At 45.0% G+C, this 27,757-nt stretch overlaps 1 protein-coding gene across 6 annotated transcripts in view; it reads right to left on the reverse strand.

Annotated features, from left to right (window-relative positions):
- LOC139986377 (uncharacterized) overlaps window positions 1–27,468 on the reverse strand; it is a 110,019-nt gene extending 82,551 nt beyond the window's left edge. The window contains exons 1-2 of one of the 6 annotated variants that reach the window (XM_072001664.1): window positions 25,965–27,468; window positions 20,436–20,491 (exon numbers count right to left, since the gene is read on the reverse strand). In XM_072001664.1, coding sequence (XP_071857765.1) covers window positions 20,436–20,468 — 33 coding nt within the window. In that variant the 5' untranslated portion in view covers window positions 20,469–20,491; window positions 25,965–27,468. Of the gene's footprint in view, window positions 1–7,751; window positions 8,337–10,517; window positions 11,259–20,435; window positions 20,492–25,964 lie in introns of those variants that run through there. The other 5 variants (XM_072001658.1, XM_072001657.1, XM_072001656.1 and 2 more) reach the window with 5 other exon arrangements.
- Between the last annotated feature and the right edge of the window lie 289 nt (window positions 27,469–27,757).

Consider the following 27,757-nt stretch of genomic DNA (forward strand, 5'->3'; position numbering starts at 1 on the left):
TCGATCCGTTCTCTTTCTCTAGCCAAGGTTCGTGTCGTTGAACTCGACCACGACCCCGCGCAATGATTTTATTCGCCGTCGCGCTGCACCGTACATTCCTTTGCCGAGGAAAGTCATTCCCTGAGAACACACACACACGCGGATCCGATAGCCAAAATAGAAAATTATCCAGCTAACTCGATTTTCAAACTAAACCGAATTTAATGTTATTCATGAAATACGTGTTATCGATCTGATGATATTTTCGCATTACCCAGGAAACGCTTTTTCAGGCGTTTAAACAACCTAGAAACTCTATATTATTTTTTGTACTCAGAATCTTTTTGCACAAATATGCAATATATTTGTATAGTTTCTCCGGGAAATAAACAGATCGTACGAAGAAATGATTGCCTATGCTAGACGTCAACGTTCCACCAGAAATACTTGGAACGTAAAACATAAAAGTATCGCAGGAAAGTAAATAGAAGCTGGAGAGGGGGCAACCCCCAAAGAACTGAGAATTCACTACTACAGTTTTTTTTTCGACAAACACAGGACCGTGCATCGTTAATCCCTGCTAAGAGATTAAACGAGCAGCGTGCGCGGCCGCGAGAGTATCGGTTGGCCGTGTGACTCCCATAATGGGAGGTAATTTAGTCTCAATGGGATCACCGTATCGATCTCATCGCGGAGCAACAAGGCGAAGATTCAAGCTTTCATAGAAGCTGTCACCGTAAGACTGTATGATTAATCGAGGCCAGCTCTCTTCGGTCGGATGATGCTACGTGTACGCGTTAAGTCCCCGCGAAGATTACGGTTCGTCTCTTCCAGTTGCCTCGTCGACGGGAATCCAATTTATCGCTTTATGCAGGGTGTCTCGCGATGAATAGCACGAAAAAAGGCGCATCCCTCGAGGGAAAGGGAATAAAGAAAAAAGAAAAAAAAAAGAAGAAAAAGATAAGCTTGTATCGCGCCTCAAAGAAATATTTTTTTCATCGAATCTGAATGAAGCTCCCAGGAGAAAAACATAGCGAGATACATTTTTGTTGGTTTACCGATTTTAACGCCGTTTTACGATTAAACAGCAACGTATTAACGTGACACGATTGAAAATGCAAACTGCCTGTTCAAGCTCGAAGATACGAACCTTCTGAAGATAGCTGAGAAGTTGACGAAGTTTCATGGAAACGAAAAATATAATTATCGTCGTTAACGACGCGTACAGGAAATTAGAATTTGTCAAGCGACGTACTTTTAACTTTGTTCATCGTCGAACCATCGAACTTTTATATCGCGCATTAGTTACAACACACTCAGAGTATGCATCTGTAATGTGGTCGCCAAGCCAATGGAATATAAGCAGCTCATTGAGAGACTGCGGCATAGTTGTTTTAGGTTCGCGGAATACATGTTGGATCAGGGTATGTCTGTTACTGACCATGATTGCAGTCTAATTATGTTCTTGCCGAACCTGCGATCCCTCGAGTCATGGAGAATCGTGACGGGTTTGTTATTTCTTTTTAAGATTATTAATAGCATTATACGATAGATCGCTCTCGACTCTTTTAGTTGTTAAATCTCTATGCCCCCACGAGATCGTTTAGGTTCACACGGATATTTCTCCCACGTCGTTATTTATCCTCAGTGGTTAATTCGGATCATGCGAATCGCATTTGTAATACTGCCAACTCGTAACGCGCTTGTTTACATTCTTTTCGTACTAGACTTTGTAACTCCAGAAATTCCATTTCAAAAACGTTACAAAGCATACGATTTGTACCATGTGCCTAAGTGATTGGGGATTTTGTCATTACCACCTATTGAGATATGTATAATTTTATATGCTAGACTGGGTTGGCTGCGTAGTAGTAATACTTGTATATGAATATCAGTGTATGGAAGCATGTGTGTGCGCGGCGTCTCGAAAACAAACGAATGTAAACTGTTCAGTCGGTTAACAGTCGGATATGGAAGAAAGTGCTGAGACGCGTACAAGGGTGTATCGATGAATATCTTTGAAATCATTTATCAAATAAATATATAACTATTCTAATATAAATTCCAAGTGTAAATTTAGCGTTCCTATACCATTATTTCGGCTATTAAGATCCAAAATTCTCAACACCATCTAATGACAAAATCCGCAATCGCTTATTTGTCAACCCAGTACCTGCGTTCTGTAATTGCGTAAATAATCGTGTATTCTGCATTGACACCTATGTGCGTTACTGGGGACTTATCCCACTTTGTCAGCATAATTCCCATTAATAAAGATGATACATACAGGATGACCGATTTTAATCTATAAATTCAAGTTACTCGTACGTTATATGATGTATAAAAGAATAGTTGAGATAGACTGTGTATAGTTTCGTAGAGATCGTATGAAGGTGACACACTATTTTTTAAATGGAATTGTATATTTTGTAATGTGCTAGTCGACGCAGTTCGATACTCTCTGCAAAAAAGCTGTTAATCTATTTCTACCGAAAGAACCATTACTTTAGCAGATATTTTAGATCTTTCATACGTTAAATTTGATAAATTAGAGTTGAAATATCGGCTAAACTAACGATCGTTCGGTAGAAATAGGTTAATATTTTCTTGCAAAGAATAACAAGTTACATCGATTCGTGCGTTAAAAAATATGCAATTCCGTGTAGAGAAATGTATGCCACCTTCGTACGACCTGCACGAGTCTGTCTAAAGAAAACTACCTACACCAGATTATGCCCTCTCGAAATCATTCGCTTCTTATCTGAGCTATTTTTTCTTTTATAGCGCACATAGCGCACGAGTAATTTGCGTTTGCAGACTAAAACCGTTCATCCTATATTTATTATAATAACGGTTTATCGTGTTACTGCCTCTGGACTTCATATAGCGGAAACCATCGAACGCGATAGCGTAAATCATTCTAGGCATAAATAGGGGCTCGAGTCTTCTGCATAAACGAATTTCCAGCGCATTAGCGAGCAAACAGACGAACAAATCGCGTCACAGGGGGTGGATTCGTTAATTGACCATCGAATTAGCACAGCACGACGGCGGTTGACAAAATAAATAATTCATTTTGCAGGCTGGCCTCTCTGTCGCGGCTTCGATATTCCAACAATTCGCGAACGAGCACAAAATTCCGATTTGTCGTTCTGATTGTTGTTATTGTTTGGCCGGAATTGCGTCGCCGCGCAACGTTTAATGACACGCTGATTATCGGCTGGCACCGCTGCAATTAACGTGACACTTGCTTCGGTGAAATCGATTCGCTTTAACGCGTCGGTCACGACTCGATGCTGCGGTCCGGTCCTCGAATCGAAAAGTCTCGATGGACTGTCACGGCGGATCAAATATCCTGCGAGTACGAACACATCGGCGAACCGGAATGTTCGATCGCGATCCACGCTATCGAATTTCACGATCTGCATCGTCCATACCTGTTCGATCATCGCGATTAATGTTCAACGTTCTGTTGCGTGCGGCTAAAATCTAAGTCACCACTTTCTTACCAACAATTCAATACGATAGATTGCCCGAAAACCTTTCGTTTTACAAGGAAACAATAGACGCACAACATTTTTTATTTCTTGAATTATGCATGATCCATTTTCTTCCAATAGGACAAAAGAGAAAACGTTGTGCGTCTATTATTTCCTTATAAAACGAGAGAAACTTTTAGCACAACCATATATATGTCGAGGTAACGTTGTAAGTCGGGGCGTGTAATGAATCTTTCTGCCAGTTGTCCATCGTTGTTGTATACCAGATGATATTTATTGAAGCGAATGTATCGCAAAGGTTAACAAGTGATATCGGTGAGTGAATAATTGAGATGTCGGTGACGATGAGTTTAAGTTCGATAACGAATACACGATCAACGGACGATTGCGATTAGGAACTCGATGTACGTGTTCACTGGGCTAGTCGAACTTATCGGATTCAGCCTCGGTCCAAGTGGAACTGCCCTCTTATATACTCCTCTCCGTATCTCTCTGTATCCCTCGGGTCAATCTTTGTTTTTAAAGAAAACTATTTAATTACTTCATACCTCTGTTTGGTACACGTCCCTTTCGTGACCGTTCAGCGACCCGTTATGTCACTTCGAGTTCAAGTCCACTGTCATAAATCTCGGGCAAACATAATTGATTTGATTCATAAACAGCCATTTCTCAGTTTTATTGTTTAAGTACGGCTATAATAAAAAGTTTGGATTAAAGTATTGGGGACCTTCCCAAACATTCCAAAAGAAAAGCCCGATGTCCTTTCATCTCCGACACATATATAATAATATATATATGCATATAAATCTCAAGATCTATGGACACGACATTGTAAGAATTAATTACTCCAAGTAATAAAGTTCCTACGTATTAGTATCAAAGTCTAGCTCTAATTACTATTTCAATGTGAAGCTACGAGATTATTTATATCGCTACGAAATCCACTAGAACAGCGACTCGGGGATCGTTGATAAGACCATTAACAAGTTTCTGAATTAACCAGAATTACGTATTACTAGAAATTTCGTATACATATTTCCAGGTTTTCCTTCAGACATAATAAGATGTTTAAAGTAACGAATACGCATCTACCGCTGTCGCAAATATTTAAAAAGATCATCGTAACCCACGGAATTAAACCTGTCTCCTTGTCGCGATCCGTTGCTTTCTCAAATTCCAAAGATAAAGGAGGAAGATGAATGAGATTCGTGAAAGTTTATGACAGATGGTAGTCGTATCGTAGCCGATAGGTTAAAAGGGGTTGGAATTGATTGAAATTACGGAGGATGGGATTACTCAGGGAGTATAGTAATTTCGAAAAATAGTCGATATTTCCGGTACCAGTGGTATTATTCGCAACATGGAGCATGATCTCGCGTGCGTAAGCGTTAACTTCGTAACGTCAATTGCGATTTTCAATCGAAGGTCTGGTCGTTACACAGCAGCCCGCAGACGATGGACGAACCCATCGATGGAAATTGCTGCCGCACTTTCGGCAACGACATCGACATTGTGGTCGATTTTGCGATTACGCGCGTTTCCTGTTGCAAATTACTTTGGTTTTGCCCCTAAGAGCGCGCTCGTTCAATACGTCGCCATGTTAAAAGCGTGTAAACGCGATTCGCTTTGTTCTCGGTCGTTTGTATCAGAAGCGAGGCGCGAGATGCTGCTTCGAAGGAAAGTCCGACACCGGGGCGAAACAATCGCGGAGGGAAAACGACCAGCAAGAAATTGGAACGATTCGGTTTCTATTGACCCCGGAATATTGTCGATCGAAGGAACGTAAAGAGAGGGAAGACCCTGCTGACGCATGGAACGCGTCGCAGTTGGGATAAGAATCTCGGGTAGAGCTCGTGCCGCCTATTCGTTCCACCTGGCGCACGGCGAATGGCTGAGATATTTCAGGCATGTACGACTCCATAAAGCCGAGAGAACGAATTAGAGCTACCAAAAATCGAGATTTCAATTAGCTCGGTCGGTCGTGGGTTAGGATGGTCCTCCAACTCTGTGTCGGGTCGGACAGCATAATTTGGTAATTAAAATTTATCACTTCTCGCGTAACCGGGTCGCGCTGATGTATCGATTTCCTCCTAACCGGCCCATTAAGTTTTTCTATAAACCTACTCCTCGAGTCTTCCATCACGTTACATTCTTTAGCTTTCAAATAGAATCACAATTTTCTCGCCACTGTTTCATCCAAAACCGACAACGATACACGGACGGCGGTTCATTCGCGACGCGTAAGACGCTGGCAATTTTCATGGAGTCACAAAGAGGTAAAACACGAAATTCTACGTCGTGGAAAACGCGTCCGGAATTCAACGGAAGTTCGTTAACCTTCCCGTTTCAAAGAATACTCTGCTAGGTAGCTGTAACTAACAGTCGCTTGCGAGTCCACGCGACTCGCTGTAACGCCGGCATCGTTTCGTCTCTCGTTTCTTCGCCGGTACAGCGAAAACCTAGCCACAATGCGAAATAGGTCATTCCGCCTTCTAAGACCTTCTCGAGAGGCTGGTCTTGTGACTCTTTAGTAGCGGAGGCCGGAGAAGAGTTTCTAGGTCCGCTGGAACCTCTCGACACGCGATTTCCTCTTTCCCCTCTTTCGGCTCCGTTCATCTTTCTCAGACTGTTTCTTCTGTGCTCCCGGTTCGACTGTCTCCACTTCTGCTCTTTATCCGTCTGGCGAGGAGCGGAGGACAAGTAGCTCGGTGGTTGTTGCGCGACCTCCCCATTCTGCGACGAACACGCGACGAGAAGAGATTGGAAAAGACACGCGGGAGACCCGCGGACGAAACGAGACAAAGCGAGACTGAGAGCAAGGAGGACGAAAGGAACGGGAGAATAGGCGGAAGGAGGGTGAAAGAGGGCGCGAGAGGATTCTATCTCGATTCCGGGCATTCGCGTTCCACCGGCATTTCATCCGAGGTCGGGGACGCGGATAGGAAGAGGAGAATGTTGTCACCGAGTTCATTAACACGTTCCGTGCTTTGTGTACCATCATCGGTGCGCTTTGTCGCGCGAAAATAAGAACGAATAAACAGGAGGAATGCCAACGAACAAACCAAGAATATAAAGAAAAGAAGGTGCAAGTGCATTGTAACGTCTTTAACCCATTCGTTGCAAATTTTGTTAGTTGCAGATGTAGTACTAAAATGATGTTTACACCAAGTTGCAAATGAAAGAAAACAGTGCCAGATAACTGGCAGCTGGCGTCGCTGAATAAAATTCCTGTGCTCACTCCGCAAACTACGAGATACCGTCGGCAGTCTTGGTACATACGCTTACTGCGAGATATCTCGTAGTTGGCAGTGAACGTTAAATAGAAAGGCTTTTCTACGAATCGTAGGGACCGAGGAAACGTATTAATTCGAGCGTAAATCATTTCTCGATTGTTCTTACGAATATATAGCGGAACAAAATGCCCTGTTGGATCATGGTTCTCACTCGCTGCTTAGAAATTCCTGGCGCAACCGCCACTCACGAAGTTCGATCGACGCAACTGCGAACCAATTCTCCTAAAATTCCTGCACGCTAGACCTTTTCAGCGCGAAGCGTCGATGCATCGCGACGGGGCACGCTTTCGAGCACGTTCCGAGGCATCGTAGATGAGCGGAGGAGAGGCGCGAGGCCCGTCACGACTTTCGTGAGTCGCGCCAGGAACCGCCGGGCGTACAAGGTACGTTTCGTTCCGTACGAAGCAGACACGGCTCGAGGAGTTCGAAAGTAAAACAGAGCAAAAGAACGCGCGGCGTTCGCTGCGTGCGGTTAATAGCTTCTTTCACCGAGACGAAGACGAAGCGGACGCGACTAGAGTACGATCGAACCTTCCGGCCCGATAGAAACGTCAACGTCAGACATCCGCGGGATACGATAATTCCACGGTGGCAACTTGGGATAAAGGCGCGTATCGTAACTGGAAACGAGCTTTGCCCTGCATATGCACGAATTAGTCCCTGGTACACTCGTTCGCTCATAAGCTGACTTTGAAGTGCAAATGGCGAATCTGCTTGAATCGCAGATTCACATTCACAGACGATTCCCTGGAGTTCGAACTGTATCGAGAATTCTGCTTATTCTCTGCTTTCACAGCGAAATCTGCGATATTCGGTGTCTCGTTCGTCGATTCCCTTACGTTTCCTTCGTCGTACAAGGATCTCCAAAGATCATCGCTATGAAATTATTATCGTAAAGCCACTACGCGAACGTTACAATGATTATTCGAGACGAAGAAAAAGTACAAAGCTCTTTAACCGAGGTACTTTCGAGACTCACTTTCTTGTAGATCCACTTGATGCTCCGACTGAACTTCGCCATCGGCGAGTCGTCCACGAGGAAGTACTTGACGGCTGTCGCCTGCTCCTCGAGCCTTTGCTCGGAATCGCCTCTGGGGATCGCTGACTCCTCCTCGCGGCGTTCCTCGCGATCGTTATCGTCGCTGTCGATCCCGGGCTCCGAGTATTCCGTGATCGTCGACAGCCTCTTCGCGCAACTGTCGTCCGTCGAAATGGCACGCTCCATCTCCAGCTCGTTCTTCGATAAGTAGAATCGTACCACAAAGTGCTCGCGCACAGTCACAATCCTCGCATGGCTAACCGAGCACAGGCCACAAATTGCCGGGTCCGATCTGGTTCGGTCGCGATTAGGGTCAACATTCGACACGGTCGGTTAAATATTTTCGACCCGAGTCCTACGCGCGCAAATCGTTAGGATCGTTCGTTCCACGAACAAGATTTAAAAGCTTTTACTAGAAAAGAATTGAAATACGAAGCCACAGCGAAAGTATATGTTCAACCGCGGATCTATCTGTAACGCCCACTACCGATTAGACAAACGACAAGCGAACGATTCGTCAAAAACCTGAGCAAGTCCACCTTGAAATTGTTTCGCAGGAACAGAATCGGTAAAGAGAATATCGTCGGTAGATGAGGATCCAACAACGTTTGGTCAACGAGCGGTTGGTAACATTTAACGACGTTCCCCATTCGCGACGCTGCATAAAGGGGAAACTTTAATCCTAGCGACATACAGTAAAGGTCTTAATCCGGGTGCGTTAAATTTAATGCCGCAATCGCGAACCAACCTGCACTCGGTGGATGAGAGACCAAGAAAGGAATACCCGGTTGATTTACCGACTCAGTTCCGTGCTGTCGTGGAAACGGGCTGGCGAGATTAAGGGCGAAAGGGCAGCCGAACGGGGACGGAAACACGCGTTTCCACTTAGTCCTTCGTTCCCTTGACACTCGCTTGCGAAATCCTTTCGTTGCCACGATGTGCTACGATGACTATCATCGATCACGCGTCGATGAAGTATCCTCGAGTGTCATTTTGCCGATGTACAGTAGCAAATACGCTTTTCTATGTATATGGTATAGTTCAATGGTACGATGCAAATACAGAATAACAAGTTTTACTAGGTAAATAAAATTTGCATCGGAGTGGAAAGGGGGTCGGCGTGGCGTCTTGTTCTCGAGTAGCAACGAGGAAGTTGTTCGCTCGAACAAGTGCAAGAGGAAATTCAGATTTAATTAGGTGTCGGCTGGCGAGCTTACACGGTCGAGGATTATGAATGAAGTGTCACGTTTCCAGCTGAAAATAGCCGCTCGAATCGACCGTTTTAGCCGCCACGGAATTAACCTCTTTTTCGTTTAATTCGTAATAAGCGTGATATGTCGCGTCGATCCCGGAAAGAGAAGGCCGGTTCTCTCTTTTAACGAACGCGGAACAACGAGAACGTTTGATCGTCATCAACCGAGCTATTGTTCTTTCTCTCTCTCTCTCGCGAGCGGTCTCGTCCAGATTGTTGGCCCTCGGTTTCTGGGACGGCACAATTTTTAACCGATTACGCTTTCCTCTCACGGGCCTTCGGCCTCGTTCGTTTAAATGCCCCGCGACTCGACGAGAATAATTAATTACGGAAGGATCGTAGATGGTGACGATACCGGACCCTCGGTATTTACGGGATTTCTCCAACCTGTAGACTGAGACCAACCGAGACAGGCGATCCCTGTTTCCTCGTAAAGCGACCGATTCGTAAAGCGAGCGAAACTATCCACGATCGTAAAATCCTTCCTTCGTATGTAACGAACGGTATAAATTTTATATGCAAGAACCCCAGGAAATCTAGTCTGTCGAAGAAGGAACGAAGGAACGGATATAGGACGCGCAGAGATCATCACGACGAGTATTCCGCGGTAGAATGTAACATATAACAGTTCTAAGGCGTTTCCTGTGAATCTAGTACCAGTAGAGGAGGCCAGAAGAGCTACCTGTTTACGCACAACACCGTTACGAGTCGAGGAATCTCGATGCAACTTCATCGGTCCACGTCAGCCGATTTTTATTGCGCCACCCTTCTGATTACCGGGAAGGAACGATAATTGCCGTTAACACGCTCGACAGAAACTTCGTTCGGGGTCCACGCTTCTGGTAAACGGACGACGCCGATCGCTCGAAAGCGTCTTCCCCGTTGACTCGATTCCCTTTTGAACGATAAATTAATTAACGTCAGTACGGATGGACGCTCTGCAAAGAAGTTCGCGAAACGAACTTCCACGTCAATGGATGGACTCCGTCGTAAAATATCTGAGTATCGCGTCCCCGTTCGATCTCGCTCGCCACTTACGCGCGAGTAGTTCGGTATCCGCCCGAAAATAGCGCGATACAGAGAGCATGGCGCGTTCCACGTCGGTTTTTACGATTCCTCACAGCCAAGGTCGTCGTAAAATGGACAGCCTGCTTTCCAGTCGCGTCTCGAAAACCACGGCTAATTATATTTCTCTGACGCGACACGCGACTGCGAGCGAATTTTAACCACTGGTCGGTGGTATCGCGAATCTCGCGAACATCTACTTCGTCCACGACTTCTTCGGGATACGTATTTTGGTAATCACCGGGGTACTAGACGCGTGTCATTGAATGTAAATATAAACGCGTTCGCGTAAGACGTAGACGAACGATCGAGATGTAAAACGAGAATTTCATCGACGTATCAGCGTTCAAAATTCGAAGTTTTTTATTTTCTTTTTTTAATAAATTCACCGTTTTCACAATTTCTCTTTCGCTTCCACTATCGATCTTGCACGGTGGTATCGATTTCACTGGTCACAGACGCACCCACTAAACGACATAAAACTGTAACATAATCGACGAGAGAAACTCGAACGACGTATTCGCGAAGAACACGGAGAAGAGGGCGGTCTGGAATCGGATTCAGCTCCAGCGAACTGCAACTACAGCTGCAGTCGCTGTTGCGACGTCGCCTCGCGAGTTCTCCGAACGACACAACAGGCGTGTTTTGACTAGGTGGTTACACCGCTCTTTCGCCAGGGATCCGCGGCACTCGCGCCTCTTCTCCACCGGCTTCACCGACTTTATATTTAGACGTATATACATGCGACACGCTTTATTCCTGACGATGTATTCGCGCTAACAAGTCCACCGTTGCTCCCATTGCCATGCTCCACCCACGCTCTCTCGCTAATCCTCTCTCCGCGCGCGTACGACTCTATTCGTGCGCGTACACGCTACGCGATTGTCCGGTCGCCGGGTCGAGCAGCCTGGCTTTAACGCGATACCGACCAAGCGTTGATCGCTCCATGCACGCGCCTGTAGAGGAGGATGGATATCGGTAACGCGACCCGGCTTTGATTACCGCAATTATTTTTCCCTGGGATGTGAAAGGGGGAAGCGTCCACAGCGAGTCCAATCTTTCCATCTTCTATTTGTCATCGTGCGTAATAGGAAATTTCCCGCATACACTTACGGTGGCTCTCGAAAGTATAGAACTTATATGGAGAACATTTGTACGAATATATTGCGTTTTGAAGTACAAGACATTTTGAAATTTCATTGTTCCAATCGATGTAGACACGCGTTTATCGTGTTTCGTTACAGCGCTAATAAAATTACCAACAGTTTCATACAACGTACTGCACGAATGTTGGTTTTGTTCATTGATCTATTGTTATTGTATCACTATACGATTTATATATTCGTGTCCGTTAATAATAAGCAACCTTTAAATTACAATTAAAATTAGAATTTCTTTTCCCGTAGCAAGCTACCTGCAATTACGGAGATCCGACAGAATGAACGCATCGTCGCATAGATTAAAACGCTTAATTCTCTTGTCTACAGGTTAACGAGTTAATTATCGCGTATTACTAATCTTACAGTCGGCGTGTCTTCATTCGAAACCCGTTTCGAATCTGAAATCTGGTATCCCGGAGCGACACAGTTTCGCGATGGAACGTTCGTCGTTGTCTATTCGCGCTAACTCCTCGCCAGTCCATTCTCCACCCACGCTTTCGCTCGTACACAGACGCGTGCGTGCGTGTGTACTCACGTAGGTGGATGCGTGCGCGTGTACGTGGCCACGTGCGTGCGATACGCGCACGCCCACCGTTCTCTCTCTTCTGCGTGACACGGATCACCGGGTCTCTCGGCTCCGTGTATGCGCCACGCTCATACATATTCATCGACGCGCGGGTAATCTGCTTAACGTAGGTGCGAGGCGCGCGTCGGACCTCCGATTTGTAACGTAGACGGATATCCGCGTTATCAAGTTGGTAGGTGTACATCGACCAATATCTAGCCCGTAATTTGCCGATCGACGAGACCCGGTATAATTTCATTACAAAGCGGATTCGACGAGCCGCGAAAGGGCCTCTTCGCAGGTCGTGACCCCGTTACGTGCGAAGGAGAAGGAACGCGTTCTACGACCGGAATTTATTCGACGTAATCGGCCCCCTTTTTCCGAGCAAAGGCGAGATTTCGTCGGTCGCTGAGAAATAATTTACAGCGAAAATGATACGATACAAAGAAGCTATACAGTTGTAAGTGGACTGTGGCAATTTACGCAAATTTATATTTTTACGGACCCTACCGAGGAAGAGAAATGTGTCAGTTCTGTACATAGAAAAGTAGACAAAAGCGGTGACGTTGCGAACACTGTCTCGAGTTTCGAGTTTTCGAAAGGCAACTCTGCGCTAAACCCTCGTTCCTGCTCTTCACACTGTCGCATCACTGCTAGTTTGTAAATCGAGAAGGCTGAATTTAAAGTTCATAAAGTTTGATATTACCGCGTGGGCTTGAAAGTACTAAACGTTCGTTGCTGTCTAAGTAGAATTTTCGTCATATTATCACGTATTCGTTATACCAATGAGACATATGCGAATCGGTTAACTATATTTTTTTTATAAATAGAGATAGAAGGGTGACGAAATGTATCTCGTTTAAAATGATATAAATTGCGTGCATAATGAAATCTAGTGTATTTGTTCGAAACTAGCGAAGGAGCACGTCGAATCTCCTTACCAATTTCGGCAAATATTTGATCGTCGAATAGCACGATCGTTCACCTTTCTTCGTATGGAACGAGCGCGGTGCAATACCGTGCACGGAAAGCTTTGAAACGAGCGATACACGTTATGGCGATCGCGATGCACGACGCCGGGTTGTTGCGCGTCGGTTCTCTGCCTATGCACGCTCGTTTCCTAGTACTTTATCTCGAGCTGGTATCGGCACACGGCGTGCATTATAGCACGTGTGGGTACGCTCAAAACCGAATGCAGCAGCCGTGCCACGAAAGCCAGGTTCGGTAAGAGTGGCCTCTCTGCGACTGACTGACATCACGAAACTCCGCCGACTCTGTTTCTGTTATCATTAACGGCGAAATTCCACTTCGTATTCCACCGGTATACAGCGCGATCATCCTCGTCCGACGTTGTTTCCAACAGCCGAGTTCTTACTCCGGGGTGGCATAAATTTCCCAAAGCTGTTGCCTGTGCTAGCTGCTGAATCGAGTTTTACAAGCTCTGTTATTTCGAAATTCTACTACTTTTTGTCCCGTGTTCGTGGGATCAAAAATGGAAGCGATTTGTTCGACACAATCAGAACACGATAAAAAAACGAAGTTCATCAATTTTGACTTCGCTATGATCTAATCGAAGAACATTACAGCTACTAGAACCTTCGATTAGTCAAAGTCTGGATTTCAAGTAGACACGATAAGCGGTTTTTCCTTTTCTTCGAACAGTCAAGATCGTTGAAACCATTGGTACAAAACTACGCCGGCAACGAGATCTCCCGGCTTTTTCATGCAGCGAGCCAGCTTCTGGATAGTGTCAGCCTATTCTGAAAAGCACTGTAGCCGAGGACAAGGAAGGCTTTCAGGCCAGACGATGAAACGCAGAGAGTCAATGACAGAGGAACCCTTGGCGCGTTCTCCCTTCTTTCTTCGTCTACCATCGACCTTCCCCTCTTTCTCTCGACGAGTCCGTGCACTTTGCACTTTGCTCTCCTGTTTCTGCCACGGGACGATATACAGTCTCAACTTTCTACGCTCCACATGCAGCTTCATCGCGTTTCTTACGTGTTATCCCGCTTTAAATCCCGCTTGTGTTCGCGCCGTACAACTTTCGCGCAATTTACCCGCTCGTACAGACGCGGGAATGGTCGTGCAAACGCGTTAGCTCGCCGCATATTTCATCGTGTACGTGCGATCCTTTTTGGGCAGGCACGCTTCGTTAGACTGGAAGCGAGAAGAACGTTCCGAAAGCAGACACGAGCAGAGAAAAGGTAATTCCAGGTTCTAAGAACGACAAATAAAACCGGTGATGCGAGTAATCCTCGCATAATCACGCAGGGAAATACGAGTGAAAATAACGCCGGAGAAACGCTTAATTAAAAGAAACCTGCCTTGGACCGCTTCCGCTTCCTGTCGACGCAGTGAATCTTCCTCCACGATTCTTCTACGATTTCGCGGTCGTTGCTCATAGGAAACGAAAGAATATTCTCCACGAGGAGAAACTATTTTTAAGAGAGCTATTAATTCCACATCGCCCACCTGGTCGCTGTTCGAAGATTGTAAAACGAGCGCAATACTCGACTACGGCGCTTTGTACCGCAAGCAATGATACCACACACACGCGTCCATTTGCCGACATTGTACCAGCGACATCTTCGAAGAACGCTCAGATTCGTCTTAGGACGCTCCGAGTGTGGAAATTCGTCTCGAATTTACGCGCGGCAAGATACCGGGGACGGGCGTGGAATTTTGATACGCACGAGGAATCGGTGAATTCGCAGCAAATTCCCCAGGAGTCGCCTCGAGAAAGCTGATTAGAGAGCAGAAAGAGAAACAGAGAAACGAAGAGAGGATGGAGAATAGAGGTGAAACGAAAGAGGTCAAAGGTGCGGGAAAGCATGTGGGTTGAGCCTGCGCTTCTAGCCCGCGCCGCCTAATTGAGCAACGATAACGCTCGTGGTCCTTGTCGACATCTGTTGTCATTCATCACCCGGTACGCGAGATTAAATTACGAGCTTCCCGGTAATTATGATTTATACGGGCTTGATGGAGAAACGTAGACCAACCGTCTAGCTACCGTAATTGTTCTACTCGTAGTTCTGAATGAAGTTACCATTACGCAGATTCTCCGAAGACTGTACGATAGAGCGGAAATGAATGTTTTCGTCGGGTGCGGAATACTAGTTTAAAAGATAAATTGAAAGGTAAGTATTTGAAGGAAAAAGTTGGTAAAGATAATAGTCCCATGGCGACGTCGTAAGAATTTTATAGACGTCAGCGACGTTTCAAGGAGCTCGTATCTTCGGTCGAAAGAAAGAACGCCTGAAAGTTCGCGACATCGAATAAAAGGTACTTAGAAAGGACGCCTTAAAAGTGCCCAGAGCGAAAACCGTCTGAGCGTATCCGATCGAACGAGGACTCTAAAGTGACGCGAACAAAGGGGATACAACCGGTCACCCCAATCGCGTTTCCTGTAACGCTACCCCTACGCTGTTACCGTCACTGTTGTCGCACAAGTATTTTATAGGACGTTTAAATCGCGTTCGTTTCCTCAAGGTAGTTGGATACGCTCAAGGACGAACCTAGAAAAAATTTTCGAGCGATTTCTCAGCAAGCGACGACACGGAACATCGTTGCGATTTGGACAATGAATTTGCAGAACGATGGACGGCGGTGGAACGAAACGTGGCAAATACGAGCGTTATGGAGCAACACGGCAAGAAAAATCGGTTCCCCCCAACTTCTGGAATGGAATGAAAGGAAGTAACCAAATTCGAGATTCGACGCGATTTATGGAGGAAATTCGCGCAAGATCTAACGATCGATCGCTGAGAATTTTCGTGATTGGTCGACCAAGAAGGAAGGGGGCCGCAAGAAATGAAACCGCAGAGAACGGAAGGGGAAGAGGACTATCGTAGATCTTGTACTACCGTTAGCGAGCGTTCACGTGCACGAGATGTTCGTGGTGGAAGGCGTTCGACGTTGCGGCCACGACACTGGCCTCCTCGAAGCGGTGTGCTAGGTTCGCGGAACGTGCTCGACTTCCGTCAAAAGAAACAGCTGCATGCCGTACGCGCCACTATGCGAGCGCTACGCCGACTATCGATGTCGTAAATCTTTCTTTTCTTCGACCACGAGGTCGTGTCCCCTCGTTTGTACGTCATAAACCCGTTTACAGCCGTTCTAATCAATGGGAATTTATAATAACCCTTTTCGTTCGGAGAAGAAGCCGCACTACGAGCCGAGTTTAAGTCCCTTTGAAAGCTAATTACGTACGCCTCGACCAGCGTAGACGCACCATCTTTTCCACTAGCGAGGACGACGAATATTTGTTCGCAAATGGTTTGCAGCGTCGTTGCACTCTGAACGTATACCCTGCAGCTCCTTTAATATTTTAAACGAACCCGGCACAGTATCGCACGCAAAGAAAAAAAGAATAAATAAACGTAAACAAGCAACTAGAGATACGCAAAGCGTACGTAACAAAGTGAACGATAAATACGGCATTCTTAGGATAAGCGGCTCTTCGGTATGAGAGTGTAAAGCTATATAAGAATGGGGTGGAATGGGGCGTTAAGAAGGGTCGGTAAACGACACGGTTTCCAGAAGTAAAATCGAAGAGGCGCGTTTCTTCGAAACAACTGTTGTTCTTCGCTACTGGATGTCAAACAGAGGTGCGAGCTGGAATTTGTCCAAGGGCCGAGAATCTAGTTCTCGTAACTGGAAACTCACGGAAGATGTGGTAGTAAAATCGTGCATACGTACGACGTGCGTAACGTATTCGTTCCATGGGAACGACACGTATCGACTCCCTTCTATCCATCAACGACACGTAGCAGGGAAGAAATAGCAGCACGTGCGAACGCTTTCGCGTGTAAACGCAAGTTGTCCCCGAGGTAACGTTCGATAGCTGTCGTCCTAACGTCAAGATCCACGCCATTTTATAATGGTCTGCCAACGAGAAACGATTTTCGCGACGTGAACATTGTTCGAACCGGCGGAAATAGCCTAGCGTTTGAGAAACTTGCTCGTGACACCAAGAATATAGTCGGCGGTACGTTGAATCGATCGAACGTCTTGACAACAGTCAACCGATAAAGCGTCGAGATTCGTGCTTCTGAATGACTATATTTAACGACGCGCGATATTTAAACTGTTAGACAGAGAAGAAACTCGTTCTATATAGCGTCTTACTCGACCAATGTCGGTCGGTCAAAGAGTCAATAAATCTCGGTTGTTCGCCGGTTTTCAATGATGCTACAGAAACGATGATACATGGCTGACGGATGTCTGCGTTATGCGTTTAGCATCGACGCAGACGTCATTTGTCAAGATCGACGCAAAACAGTGGGTCAAGCATAGAACAGACACGCTAGATACGTAGTGCGGTCATATATCATTTGCGTGGTTCGCTGCAACCTATCCTGTCATTGCGGGTTCTCGCGCGTATTATTTGCCCGATTCAAACAATGCAGCACCGACAATTTATATAGAGGTTAATTAAAGCACTCATTGTCTAACTGTTCGTTGGTAATTTCGTTGTTTGTCGGTACCCTCCCGCCCTCCGACCGATCTTTCATTCGTGTTTTACCGATTGTTGGAACTCTGTGAAACAACCGCTATCCCTCCATTATTACAAACGCTTTTTCTCTTGCGTTTCCACCGACTGTCACCTTTCGTTTCGAAACGAGGAAATCCAATTGCGATTCCATTTAAAGCTTAAAATACACGCACGGGATGTCGCAACCTGTAATTTTCTCAATTTTCAGCGAAAACAACGGATCCCACATTTCGCCAGCGAAATCATACTAATCCCAGTGAAAGATCACGCGTGTGCATACACGCGCTGCTTTTCCATCGTTTCAATCTGTCTACATCGCCAATTGATTCCGATATTATCGTCCCATTAATTACTCGATCGCGGCAGAATATCGCCGCGAATTCCCCTCCATAATATCTGCAAACGTGCAATCTACGTGGCAATTTTCACACGTCCATTACGCGTTTACGTTCGATATTAGAAGCATTTGATCAAAATCGAGAACGAAAATCACCGCTGGCCTAGAGGATTCGCACGACGACGCGAACGTACCGCGTGTCTCGCGCAAACCAGTTCCGAAATGGCCGTGAAATTTTGCGATCGAGAATTTCCCTGGCCGACCCATTCGGTTGTGAAAATAGCAATTACATCCGAGTTTAACATTTACAGGACCGTTAGTCGCTTGTACGACGTCGCCACAAAAGGGAGCCGATAATTAATTTAGCACCGTTCGATCGCTCTCTCGTTCTCTATCGAGCGTCGAGTGTATGGAATTGTCATAACCGACGCGACCATTAAAATACAGAGAAATTATTATCGTAGGTGTACGATGACGAAATTTTGTACGGGAGATTTCGCAAAGCGATGCATTGCGATATCAGAGAAATATTTTTTCACGTACGATAAGATCGTACAAAGGCACGAAACAGAGGCGTTGTCACCGTATGTGACGTTTTATTAATCCGATTAGCTGACGCGAGCAAAGTCAAACATTGTCGCGATATTTAATCGCCAGCTGAAACGAGAATGACGAACGGGGCGGATAGCGGATCGTGTAAAAATAAATACAGAACCAGCGATAAATATGCGAGAACGTACACGTCCGTCGTAATAGCAGTTCGCGAGAGTCTGCTATGTTTACCGTGACGATTGTCGCAATTTCGTTCGGACAACTTGGTAATTCGAAGCGACCTCGCGGATCCTCGCTTATAATCGATTCGATGGCTATCAAGAACCCGTGGAATTCGTGTCCCAATTAGTTGCCATCGTGCAATCTCACTTTTTGATAAACTATGCGCTATAAAAGCGAAACGGTTACGAAGCAAAGATCTATTAATTGGGCCAGCGAAGTTTGGTCAATGGAATGCCTCGTTTTAATTAGGATAGAACCGCCCGGAAGATCAATGTTAGTTGAACGATCGAATCAGGAGAGGGAACAGAGGGTATAACCGCCATGTAAACTGCGTTCTCGAATAACTTACTTCAACAATGTTCAAGTTTCTTCATCGATTAAACGTACCAGTACCGATCGTGATCACGTTGAAGAAATTTTTGGTTTCCCGTATAAATATCGCCTTGTCTATTCGTAGGTTGCGTAAATCGTGACACCGTGCAAAAACCGTAGGCGTAGCAAGAACGACGACGGTTCTTTTTAAGCGAGAGGGTAAAATGCTAGACGTTTGGGTGTCGAGTTATGCCGAGACTAGCTATTTTGCACGTTTTATTCCAGGGAACAAGTTTCTCGAGGCTAGAATCGTGTTAAAGTTCCAAGGTGACGAGGGACTATGAAACTGCCATGGCACGTGCCATTCTTCGGTCCACTTTCCAACTTAAATCACGCGTTAGAACAGATACCAGAGATCGTGCGAAAGAAGAACAATCGGCAAATTCGACGAGTATCTGGATTCCACGACCTCGTAATTGATTCGTAGGTGACCTCACGGCTCGCATAATTTCTCCCATTTTACACAAGGTTGGCAAACTGTGGATCTGGGTGACACTCATCCACCAAGTATATTGAACCTGAACGTTCCCCTTCCATGCAATCCGGTATACTTTTCACCTGATCTCTCCAAGGTCAGGCAACGAGGAAACAGGTATATATGTACTGTGTTTTCATCGATTCAACCGGCACGCCTGGCTATCGTACGCTCCATTATACGTTTTTGTTTCGACAATGGCCGCTATTAGCCGATGCGATCTCGATGGTGTATTTTACTTTACTTATCTCGCTTCACGCCGATATTTCGCTTAACTTTACTCGCGTGTACCTCGATCGAACGCAAGACAATTATCTCGAACGATCGATACGTATCGAGGCAACACATTCTGGCTAATTATGGAGCAGCGTGTTAAAGATGGTGAAATTTCTCCTTAGTTTTTCTACGTTCTTCTCACGGTTCGTGCTTTTCTCCGGCTCTCCCTGTCAAGTATTAACCCGGTAGCCTACTTCCTGGCGCCAACAGCCTCGAGCCTTTCGAAAATACTTTGCGTACCTACTCGCCGTTTCCTACGGCACATCGGCTCGAGAGAAGCCCTATTCACGCTCACAAAGGTCGCAGGAACTCGACGCCAGGTAAACGTCCGAATGCAAGGAAACTAGGAGAAACGCTCGTTTTTACCTTCGAGCGTAAACTGAAAACATCTATCACCTTGCCACTTTTTCGCCACCTTATCTTAAACCTGTGTAAGCCGAAGGGTCGATGCTGGTGTTCATTCACCATGCTCCTTGGTGACACTACCTGACATTGTGTTTATCGTATACTCTCTTCGAGGAAAAGGGTTGTTGAGAAGTTTCAAGAGAAGGGTGACACGAGTACCGTAAGGGATATCCGCGAGGTCGAGGCTTGGTCGAGTATGTGTATCCCGGAAGTATGTTTGGAATCCATTTTCTTAGGAACGAAGACAAAAGGAAGGGAATCGTTTCCGTTTCCCTCAAGACTTTTGCCCTATTTCAGTAAAGTTACGTAGCACGTAACAGCTATATATGTATATGTACCGTTCGGTTAACAACACGTACGAGTCGTTGCGTAATTGGAGAAACATTTACAAATTCCATATATATATATTCGATATGCAAATAAGAATAGAAAGAAGAGAAAACACTCACCACCTCGGCAACGTTGCCGGAACCGTCCCTCATGCCATCTCTGTCCGTGCGTCCCCCTGAAAACGGAAATGCAACACATTATGAAAATCGGATAGTTGCATAATTGGCGTAAGACGATCGCGCTTCGGTAATTCGCGTCGTAAACTCCCACAAAGACGGACCGTACCGCGGCGTATCTCTCGTTCTTACTCGTATTCGCAAGGATTCAGGCCAATCGTCACACTCGAGTGGTCGACGAGCACGCTAGACGGAAGTGGCACGAGTGCGTAAACTGGAGTCGCAAGCCGATCGAGCACTCGCGTGAATATCATTCGACCTTTTTACCGCTTTTCAGGCAATCTGACTCAGTCGTTGGAGTTATCTATACCGACTTCCGCTGCCACGTATAGTTCACCGTTTAACAGCAATGAACGTAATCGAAGCGAGAAATTGTACTCGATTAAACGTTCGCAATTGCTCGATATATTTTTCCTCCGATGAATTATTCAGAGACGCTGAGTCGTCTAGTAAAAGTTTTGCAACGGAGAAGATTGCGCAACCAGTAGCTCTACGGGAGCGCGTGTGAATGAATCGGATCGCGGGAGCAACGAGCTATCCAGGAAGCGCCATATCTTTCCCGTTTCTTCTTTGTTCTTTGCATCTTGCGATTTTCAAACTCGCAATACGCGCCGTTTACCTTCTTCGTATCGAATCCGAGCGTAGACGAGATCGAGTCGCGATAACGAAACGTTCAATTAGCGCGACCAGAGTGCAATGACCAGCGCCGTCGCGCTAACACGTAATAAAACACGGAAACGCATGGTTAAAATTCAGCCAAACGAGGAAGGTTGGAACGGCCAGTTAATTAATAGAAAATTGAACGAACGCGGAGAAAATTAGTCCGAGGCATGAGCCGCGACCGATAGAACGGTATAACGTTCATGAAGATTTCATTAGGCGCAAGATTTTTCAGTAATCGCGACCGATACCGACGCGATCAAACTGCCGCGCGCAACTTCGTCCAAATAATCAACGTCTTCTTTTCGTTTACGAGGCACAAGCGAAAGGTAGGTGGCTTGGGCCTGAAACTTTTCCTTCCCAAATGAAATTTAACCGAACGTAATTAGTTTCGAGGTAACCGTGCGGCACGAGCAATGGCGTAAGTGGTGCCAAAGAATTTCCGAGAAAACTTCAACTTTGCTCCGTTGCCCGAGCCGATCTTTCTCCTCCGAGAGTGCGGCGCGCGCGTGATTCCGCTACGAATGGCCTAATCGCGCTGGCTTTTGCTAATAACACGTTCTCCTACGGCGAATCGAACCATTCGAATAGCAATAGTTGCCTTAGGGTTGCGAGTAGAAGCGAGTTCGATGACCTGGACAACCGTTGAGTCGTTCAAGGTCTCGAATGTGTGATAAAACGGTCTTAAAGCTGCAATTTATGTCACTCGAAAACGATGACGAAAGCTGCGCTTTCTAGGTCACTGCGTTACGTGTTTATTACCTTATGTAATCGCGGGAGGAGTCACTGAACAGCTCGTAAAACGAAGCAAAATAACGCGAATATTTTGTCCAGTTTTCACGAATCGAGTATATTCGGCATTTTCGACTTGAATCGAAAGTCGACTCTGTTCGACCAAGATACGATCATCCGTTCTTTCCTGCATTCTTTCAGGCATTTTCTTTTTTTTTTTTTTTTTTTTCGAATTCGACGCCTTTCCTCCGTGGTTGAGACGAATCCTCGTAATTTCGTAGCTGTCTTCCCTTCTCCTAACGTTCTTGCGGTATTTCAGACGGAAAAGTGTTATTATCCGTCGTCGAAATGTACACCGAGAGTTGTCAGACAAAGTATACGACAGTTAAATAAATGTCACCCGCCGCGGCAGCACCACGAAATTAGTAGCTCCTATAATTTTCAGTCGCGAAACGCAAGCAATTACACGCGAATAGAATCTACGAAATTTGCCGATCCGACGAGCAAAAAATTTACGTGAACGTAACTCGGACGAGTTATTTTTTCTTTTTTAATGTGTTCGCTATCACGCCGTGGAGGAGAAATTCCACCCACAACCCATTACTTTTTCTTCCGGAATTTTACAAAATATACTACAGATTTTTATTCCGGCAGTTTTAAAACCTAGTAAATGAGCATGTAAATCTAGCTTTTCAGTCACAAATCGTGTCACAAATATGTGACACTGGGCCACGTGGAAAATGTTATTCGATCCATAAAGTAAATAAAATTTCTACTGGAAAAAATATGCCATATTTAACTATACAAACGTGTATTTAAAATGAATATAATTTATTTATATACTGTGGAACATTTTGAAACATATGCTAATACATAATCCTATTGGTTCAATCTCATTAGTCTTGCACGCTTCGCATGCATACCATGTGGCAGTGGATTTCTTTTTCCTCTCACAAACACGGCATCTTAATCTTTTCTCTAATTTTATTGAAAAATGTTACATCCCGCTAAGATTGAGATTAAGGACATAGGTATCGATATTAAGCAATTTTAGTGCAAGATTATTTCTAAGCTCTAAATAAGACATTTTTGAGAAATTAAATCTATTCAGCTGCCAATTCCCATTCCAAATTGCTATATTAAATAAGTGAAAGAAAACTTTCAAATACCGGCGTATTGCTTTTCGTGGCGTGGAATAATATGCCTTCATCTGATCGTACCGATCAACCCCAGACATGTTTTTACTACAATCGAACACAGTGCGAGCTTTTGTTCCTTTTCTTCTTGAAGATGGTATTTCAATTAGGTCTGTGTTATGCTTCGTGGATATTGTTAAATCGTCTCGTTTGTCTTTCCATTTTTGAACTAAGATGTTATTTTTTCTTCAGAAAATACATACATACAGTTTATAATTTCTGCTGAATTACAATCTTGAGATTACCTCTACGATCTTTCCTTAGTGTCTCAACCACATGACTTTTATTTTTGTACAAAGAGGTGGCTAGTTCAACACTAATGTAATAATTGTCCATGTAGATGTAATAAATATCCTTCTCCCAAATAGTCATTTAATAATCTATAAACAACAGAGAAAGCATGCCCGATTTCATTGCGTGCTGTATTTTTTCCAGAACAAGGAAGAATATTTAATACGAATGCATGATAACATTGATTCGTCTATCGATAAATTTTTACTAGGATAATAGCAATCCTTTATATTTTTTATCCAATGCTGCAATACTTGATCAATTGTATGAAGGCGGTACGATTTATCACACATTTGTTCATAGAAGCAAAGGCAGCGAAGAGTTTTCTTATGTAGATTTCAAGGCATTGTTTTGTTAAATTGAGGGTGATAATAGAGTGCATAATAGCAGGCGTTCGAACATTGCCCATGGCAATATATAATCCTAATATATTGTTTTGTTTCTTCAACTGAAGTTGGATTCCATTCTTTTTGTAACATGGAAGATGCATGTATAGGATATAACAACAAAGCTCGAGCATTTGTCCAATTCGCAATTTTCTGCATAAGAAAATCGCCAAATAATAAACAAAACGCATCTAGTACCGAAATATTTCTTGGGAGATTTACTCTTAGTTCTTCCGTTCCGGTAAAATTATGTAAAACGGGATAAATGTTTGCTTCTATCCAATCATTATTACGAGAATCATCATAACCTTCATCAAGTGAATCGTCGCTTGTGTTAGAAATGACTGGTAAATGTATTCTGTTGAGATCGTTATCGTATGACAAAGTACTAGTATCAAATAAATCTATGATATCTCCATCATATTATCTGCTTTCATCGCTCGAACCATCATATAATATTCGTCTGTTTTTCATGAAAGATCTCCTGGATAGGAAGATTTACTTACTACTTTATGACAGTTACGTATTATATGACAATAATATATATCAAAGATTACTTAAATATCTGTCATCTATTTTAGCAATTGCAAAACTGAGTAATATCACAGAATACACGAGAAGAAGAGTTAATAGTTTGTTTTAATAAATTATTTTAACTATATAATATAACCTCAAACCATACGCGCTGGTTATAAATTTGACCATTTTCAGTTATATTTACCAAGTTCAGGGTAGGATCCATTTGTTTTCACAGAGATAACAAAAATTGATTGTCGTCACGTGTCTATGATGCTGGGCTCTTAATGGAAAATCGGTGCGTCACAGTGTGACGCTGGTAGCATCCGAAAAAATCGTACGTGCGATCGAGGCTAAAAAAAAATTCGAATGGCCTTACAACGCCCTTGACATACACATATACCGAATCATCTTTGTACAGTCGTTGGTCATTTTCTTGTGCAATTTTCAGCTTCGTCATAGTCGATTTACCTGATTTTTTTTTCCTTTCAGTGATTCTCACAATGATCCACATCCCCGAACGCTGTCAACACGATATCGTAGGGTGAGCGCACAATAGGGAAAACCAATGCCGTCAAAGATATACACTATCGATGCACGATAACTTGAAAATATTAGCTTTTGCCATTGTCAAGAATCGATCGATATTAATGGATGTTGAACAAAAACATCTTTTGTCTCGTGTCGTGAAACGTTCAACGAATTACAGAAGTTCTATCGATCACAATACTCTTTGTTACCTGAATTCGAAACAATGACGCACACCTTTTGGGTCACACGTTGTTTAAACGAAAACATGGGAAAGATAAGCCCGCGAAATTCAAGTATACAGAAGATATCGCGTAAAACGAAATTCATCGCATTTTCATTCTTGCACTTTGCCCGCCGTCTCGAATAAAATGGAATTCTATTTCGAGATTAAACCGAGCTCGACAGTGTCAGCGACATCAGGAAGGATTTTAATTGAAATTTTGTCGAAGTCTCGAGAGCAAAAGGCACGCGGGTACGAAGAAGGTAGAAAGAAACGACTTAAAGAACACAAAAAGGACCAGCGGTACGGCGCATGCGCGCGTCTTACGAGAGGCAAGATCCGAGTGTTTTAAAAACACGCAAGAGGCGACGAGTGGGATTTCAAGGTTAGGCGGAGCGAGACATCTGAGGTTAAACGGCGAGCAAACTGACTCTTCTTCCGTAGCGCGACGAGAAATTAGAGAATCACATAAAAACTGTACGCGTCACGTAAAAAATCGCACGATTTCGATCCAACTGCGTTTAATACTATTAACGACCCATAAGAGTCCTAGTGATTATTATTGCTCTCCCTTCTGTCAAGACTACGGACCATAATCTTCCGAGATGGATCCATTCAAAAATAAATGGCTCTTAAAGATCGAACGGCAAATTGGTTCTTTGCAAATTAACGCGTTGCTTTATGCTTTGAATCGGTAATGCAAACAAAATAGCGGTCGTATATTTGTCGCAGCTGTAATCGCAGCCGGTATCGCTGCTGTCGAATAAACGTAGCTTATCGAATAAACTCGATAAACCGATCCAAAAACAAACGATAAGAGAAAAAAATAGATCGACGTATTAGTTAACGAAATTGGACGCGCGTTTATTCAACTTGCCGAAGATAAGCTATCGGTGTATACAAGGGACCAATAACCGCGAACATCAACATGCGTACTCACCTTTTTTATAAACCGGCAAAATTTTGGCGATTCTCGAGTCGCCCGTGTTATCCAGTTCTCGAGGTTGCGAGCGACTCCTCTTCGAACAGTGTCCTCTTGCTTCGATATTTCTTCTCGTTTGCACTTAATCGCAGTTTATTATTTACCCACTCCTATCTATCCTTTTCTCTTTAGCTTCCTTTCTCTCCAACACGATCCTAACCTCACCCTGCACCAGCACAACTACAATACACTGCAGCACGACCGACACTCCGCGAACGATCCACGACGTACGGAGAACGCCTCTGTAGGCGCACCTCTAAAGAGAGACCAGAAAATCGCCGAGACGTTTATTCCGTCGTTTTCTTTCTCCCCTTCCTTCTACTTCTTGGTTCCAACGCGCAGAGACGCGATCAAGAAACTATTTTCGAAATTCAGCCGCTTTCCAGAACTCTGATTCGCGACGAAACTTTATCTTTGGCTTTGGAATCTACGCGCCACACGCATATGTCAGTCGGGGGTAGCTCGTGAAAAAGGAACTACACGCGCACGCTGCGGCTTTCTTCTTTCTTTTTCTCTCTTTCTCTTGCAATGCACTCTTCCCTTTCGTTTTCTTCCTCCGGTTCTCGTGTCGCGTATTCTACCTGTCACTGACGATAGCGTCGTTGTTACGTCGCCAGCGTTGCCGAGTCAGGATGGATCTCTCCAATGTGTTTGAATTTTCCGCTGATTCGAAGAACGTGCCACCGCGAATAATTCTGGCAGCAAGAGAGCCGGTACCGTAATAGTAGAGCCCCCCCGTTCCTTTCTTGCTCAAATCTCATACGTGCCCCTTGCACGGTTTCTTCTGTTGTTTGCCGCTGCTATCACTGGGAAAAAAGCAACAGAGTACCCGTGGTACACTGTTGATCACGACTCGAAGGGTACCGTCGTATCGCGAACAACCGGAGAAACTCGGAGCCAAGAGCAGCCGGTTCGTCGTACCGACATTATTTCGACATGGATCGCCGTATCGATTTACTCGTGATTTCGCGACATCGCCGCTGCCGGATCTTTCAGGTTATAACGGACAGAAGCAGGACGACTTTTTAAAAATGCCACGCACCGACCAATCACGAACACGAGGGCACGGAACGCAGACGGTACAAGAAGGTAGAAGAAGAGAGAAAGAAGTGGAGCCGCTATATACACGCGCGCGCTTGTCCGCTTGCTCGTACACACTACGTACAGGTATATACACAGGCACCGAAGGGGGGATCTCGCGCGCGCGCACGCACACACGGACAAGCGGCGACGCGATCTTACGGGTGTTGTGTCGTGTCGATCCTTCCCTGCTGCTTTCCAGCGATCTCACCCGCGACGATCCAAGATCGACACGATTTTACGCACGCCACTAACCCGAGGACGAACACTATTGTGCGACGAAGAGGGCGGAAGGGAAGAGGGGGGGCTATTCGTCGCAACGTTTCGTGGAATGTCCGGCGTGAGTTGCGTGGCCAACCGTCCGTGCGGCTAAGGTAAGTTGAACTGAGCAGCAGCGCGCCTACGGTAAACGAGATTAAAGCTCCGTACCGGCAGAACCGTGGTATCGGCCAATCAGCGCGGCGTTTTGCGCGACTCGACCAATCACCGTACTCTCTCACCTGGCGAACGGTTAGCCCAGGTGCAGCGGCTAAGGCGCCATTGCCTGGCGTTGGCACGTTACCTGCTCGACTCCTGGAGGGGAGTCGTCGACAAAAGACGGAGTAGGGGTAACGTGACAGAGAAAGTCTGGCTTTCCGACGAACGAACGAAAGAGAAGCAACTAAGTCACG

This window comes from Bombus fervidus, chromosome 4 (genome assembly GCF_041682495.2).
Source record: "Bombus fervidus isolate BK054 chromosome 4, iyBomFerv1, whole genome shotgun sequence".
Taxonomy (NCBI): Eukaryota; Metazoa; Arthropoda; class Insecta; order Hymenoptera; family Apidae; genus Bombus; species Bombus fervidus.